The 4,531-nt window shown below is 43.2% G+C and overlaps 4 protein-coding genes across 4 annotated transcripts, besides 1 other annotated feature; all 4 read left to right on the plus strand.

Annotated features, from left to right (window-relative positions):
* Nucleotides 1–577, plus strand: Tc00.1047053509637.9 (hypothetical protein, conserved; the record flags this gene model as incomplete). Its single annotated transcript, XM_798381.1, has 1 exon — nt 1–577. A coding segment is annotated over one exon (577 nt), but the record flags the coding sequence as incomplete, so codon positions are not given.
* Nucleotides 1–4,531: a sequence feature (heterozygous, non-Esmeraldo-like haplotype).
* Nucleotides 894–2,177, plus strand: Tc00.1047053509637.18 (hypothetical protein, conserved; the record flags this gene model as incomplete). Its single annotated transcript, XM_798384.1, has 1 exon — nt 894–2,177. The coding sequence occupies one exon, from the start codon at nt 894–896 to the stop codon at nt 2,175–2,177; it is 1,284 nt and encodes a 427-aa protein (XP_803477.1).
* On the plus strand, nt 2,453–3,457 carry Tc00.1047053509637.27 (hypothetical protein, conserved; the record flags this gene model as incomplete). The annotated part of the gene is made up of 1 exon (XM_798382.1): nt 2,453–3,457. One exon carries the CDS (start codon nt 2,453–2,455, stop codon nt 3,455–3,457), a length of 1,005 nt encoding a protein of 334 aa, XP_803475.1.
* Nucleotides 4,031–4,531, plus strand: Tc00.1047053509637.36 (procyclic form surface glycoprotein, putative; the record flags this gene model as incomplete). The annotated part of the gene is made up of 1 exon (XM_798383.1): nt 4,031–4,531. A coding segment is annotated over one exon (501 nt), but the record flags the coding sequence as incomplete, so codon positions are not given.

Genomic DNA, 4,531 nt, shown 5'->3' on the forward strand with positions numbered 1-4,531 from the left:
GGAAAAACGCATGAATGACCTTCAAAGAGAACAACGCTTTTTAGTTGAGGAAATGCAGAGGTCGATTGACCATCGTGAGATAATTCGAACAAAAGGTCAGGCGATCCAAAATGCGACCAAGAAGAACGGGAGAGGGGCCACGAGACTAGATGTGGATAAGGAAAGTGCCAGGATGTTTAAGGAGCTCAATGAAAAAAGAGAAGAGGCGCAACTGAAGGAAAGACTTATTAGAGAAAGTCTTGTCGAAATTGAGAAAAAGAGTAAAGAAATTGAAACCATTCAGCGTGAAGTTGAAAACCTTGACGAGCAAGTAACAGAACTTCAAGCACAGTTGTTGTCAGCACAAAAAGAATGTGACCGACTGGAAGATGAGAAAAGGATAAAAAATACAACTCTTCAGCGTCTTCGTGACGCTGAAAACGGTGCTTACAATTTGGCAGTTAGTCCAGAGGAGCTCAATGAGGAAGTTACACACCTTGAAGAAAAGCGAAAAATGTTAGTTGAGATTATAGATGATTTAACAAATCGGTATCCTGAATTGGAGGAGGAATTGTCTGACATTCTTTCAGCACTTTAATTACAGTCTGTGATGAATAGGTCGTTTTAGTATATATGAGAAAAAATATGTATATATATATATAAGAAAGGCTATGTATGATACCTGAATCATATTATTTTATACTGCTTAAGATTTTGAATGCATATGTATAAAAATTTTGAGTATTATAACGAGGGTGGGTTTAAAGAGTAGCTCTTTAAAGCCGTTATACTTTGGATGAAAATGCATTGAGTTGCGTGAAATACGTTCCTTTATTATTATTATTCTCCTGCCTTTGTCTCCTCTATTTGAATATGAACGCATTGAAAGGAAGTTAGGCTTTGTTTGCATCTTAATGAACGCAGCGAATGCGCTAGCTCCTTGGTCTGTGCAGCAAATTTTTCCTTCTCTTGAGGTTAGCGTGAAATATCGTGCAGATTTGCTTGCCACAGCGAGTCGTCTACCGGATGTCGCTTCACGTACTTTGTTATGCCCTCTTTTTCATCACCGCTTGCTTCACCACTTTGCTCAGTCTTCTGTCTTTGGTGTACTTTCTTCAATGTGTAGTCATGCACTGACGCAGCAAAGACTCCATGAAGAGACTACTGGTAATGGCTTTAATGGGGCTAAAAACAACGGCTATGCTACCGAAGACGAAGTAAAGTTTGCTGCCACAATCACGAGCAGTTTATTGGAAGATTCAATGATAAATTTAGATGCTGCGTTGCTTCCAATCATTGGTAATTCACAAGGCCATTTACTGACTATTTTAAAAAAACGGCTGCGTGAAACGGAAGAAAGTTCTCTTGGTGTAAAATTTCATGAAAAATCCACACTATCCATGTCTACTCAAAGGAAAATAACTTTTGTACCTCGAAGAAAAACGATGGAAAAGGTTTTAGATCAGGCGAATTTACCTCGACGGCACATTTTTTCAAAAAAATTGGCTTCATTAACTAACGTGGCACAAAGTGCGGATGCTTGCGAACGTCGTGAATTGTTAGGAAATCTGGGAGATACTCCAGTTCCGTTTCAAGTGCGATCACGTGAGGAGGTGAGGCAACAATTAAGAGGACAAAAGGCTTTTGAGACAAGTATGACGGTAGTTCTTTCAGATCATGCAGTGCCGTTACCGCTTTGGAAGCGACGGCGGAATGAGGTAGAAGAAATCACCGAAAACGAAGGCTTTACTGCTCCACCAACAGCAGCTTCTTCCACAGCACTGAATTCCCCACAAGAGTCTTTTGTAAATGCAACATGGGTAAAGGAGGGTGAACTTTTGCTGGTCAATGGTTGCCTTATTCATCGTGATACAAAGAGAATAGTTGAACCCTCCGCCAAGAAGGAGAAAATTTGTGCTTTGGAGAGAGGAGAAATAGGCTCCATGGAAACCCCAGAAACGACAACATCCGTTAAAAAAAAGACAACCGCGGAGTCTGAGTGTAAAAAGAGGACAGCGAAAGTTGCGTGTGGTTCTTTTGCTTCTGGACGAATCGGTACTGTGAACACCCAAGGCGTGCCACTAATGTCCAGGGAGGAAATTTTGGCTTTGGTGAATTCTCTTCAAATCTCCGATGCTCTAAGGGGAGCCTTCTTGATTGGGTTAAATGGTGATGATAACTCGAAAATAAAAAAATGAATTGAGATGGTTGGTGCGGTGCGCGGTGATACTGTTACCTATTCCATGTTTCTTATGATAACGGGATTACAGCTTGCCATTTGGGATGATCCCTCTTTTTTTCACTTTCCCCAAAAGGGCCTTCCGTTCCTCTTCACTGTTCTTTTTTTTTTTCTTGTGTGTGTGTACCTACAACAACTCACGTGTGAGGAGGAACGGAGCAAAAAGAGGAAACGGCGTGAGAAGAAAATAAGATCAATAATAAAAATAATAGAAAGTATTTACAAAAAGGGTTTATGGCCACTGACGGTTTTTGGTTTCCCGCTTCTGAGCCGACGGGTGAGGAACTTGAAACAGCGATCTTCCTGACATTTCTTCAGAACATCTTTTCCACGCAAAATGTTCCAGCAAATCGAGAAGCAGCACAAATGGAGCGGAAGCGAAGTCGGTTGTTTCAGCCGAAACGGAAAAGAGATAGACATGAGGAGTCTGCAGAGTCAGATCAAAAGGAAAGGGGAGGGAATCTTTTTCACATCATTTCATGTATTGTCCACGCGGCGGGAATACCATACGAGCCACCTCTGGAGGAACAGGGCGTCGCTGCGTCAGGGTTTGTCTCAATGGCCGCAGAGACAACAACAATCACCAACACACCTCAGCCTGAAAAGGACGTATCATTTGAAGGGGATTATGCGGCGCCAAACAAACTTGTCCAGCAGCCCCGAAGTGCGCTTGCTTCTCTTGTTGAAATTGCCCGTCTAAAGGAGAGACTGCAAAAAACGGAAAATTCTGAAAGAAAAACCAGGGCTTTCATAGCAGTATCCGCAGATCCTTTAAGAAGTAACAACGAGGGCGCCAACATCATGTTGGAGCGTCATAAAAGCCCAACTGCATCCGAACAGAGTGGGGATGATTTTGGCGTAGCACTGCCTCTTGGTTCTTTTATTTCTGACGACACCAATGATCCGTCAAAGAAATTTGAAATACCCGTCGCGAAGCATCCCTCACAAATGTCTCAGGAAGAATTTTTGCGACAGTTCAAACGTGCTCCTCGTCGCGGCGAAATAGGATACGATGCGGAGAGCGTCGCTGCAGCGGAAGCCGTTGGATACGTCATGAGCGGTACCAGGAATAAGGAAAAGCAGCACTACGTAGACAATATTCAAAGAAAACTTCATGAAAAAGAAGCCCGAAAACTTAGATTGCAATTCCGAAAAGTTGAAGACGAACGAACAGACAATACAATGATCCAGGGAATCATTGCAATGGTGAATGAAAAAACTCCCCATGAAGGCCTCTAACTATGGAAAATCATAAAGCCCCTAATTTATTTATCCTTTTTTAGAAGCATGTGAAGGCAATGTGCGAACAGATGCAGCTCAGTGTATAATATTGCGTCCTGTTCACCTACTCTGCCTTTTTACCCATTAGTCGTTTTTTCTTTTCAACGATACCGCGTTGGAGGGCGGCGAGTGCGGTTCCTGTTTTCCTGTGATTCTACCTGCCCCCGCCTTCCTTCGCGTTGAGGAGAGTCCGGCGGCTGCGAGGCTCTTGAAGGACTGTCGCTTCGTCCGCTCACAACGAGCCCGGTTATGGTGGCGTATGCTCGTTGATTTCACTTGTTTTTGGGTAGTTAAGTGCTGGATGAGCCTCAACCGAATTTTGGGGATGTTGGGTGCATTGAGCCAAACTGCAATATCATTTTTTTTTTTATTTTACGCTTTTTCTTCTAGGAATATTGAACAAGGCCTCATTCGGGCGTATATTTGGCCGGATTTTGTGCTTTATTGGCACAAAAAAATCATTAATAAAAAATACATTTTTCTTGTTTTGTTTTGTGTGTGTTTGCGGCTGTTGCCAGAAGGAAATTTACAATGTGTTTGTTTGGCATTGTTGATGCGGTTGCAGACTTTTTTAAGAGTGTTGTGGCGTGTGCCTGCTGCCTCATCATCGGTGGCCCTGCGCTCATCATCGCGGGCAGCATGCTTCTCAATCAACAAGATCTTCGAAAAGCTTTCAGAGATGCCGTGAATGAATTTGACCCCACACCCATGAACGATTGGACTGGGACCATCAACAATGTGCCGATTACTGTGAGACGCGAGTCGCTAAACGTCCAGGGTGTGGACGGGGCCACTTCTGTCTTTGCGGAGGCTGTTGTTTCCGTTTCTCAGAGGTCTTCATCAAGGTTACAAGTTTCCGTGAATGTTAGAACCGTGACCCCTTTTATTCGCATGGCCCCCTTCCGCAGCATAGAAAAAACGTCATACACCTGTTCTTCACGTGACTGTAAAAGCAGATTGAATTGCCAGTGTAACGAATTGCTGAATTCTTTTATGAACCAGTGCGTCGCATCTGGTGGAAAATTTGTTCGC

This window comes from Trypanosoma cruzi, genomic scaffold (assembly GCF_000209065.1).
Source record: "Trypanosoma cruzi strain CL Brener 1047053516321 genomic scaffold, whole genome shotgun sequence".
NCBI lineage: Eukaryota > Euglenozoa > Kinetoplastea > Trypanosomatida > Trypanosomatidae > Trypanosoma > Trypanosoma cruzi.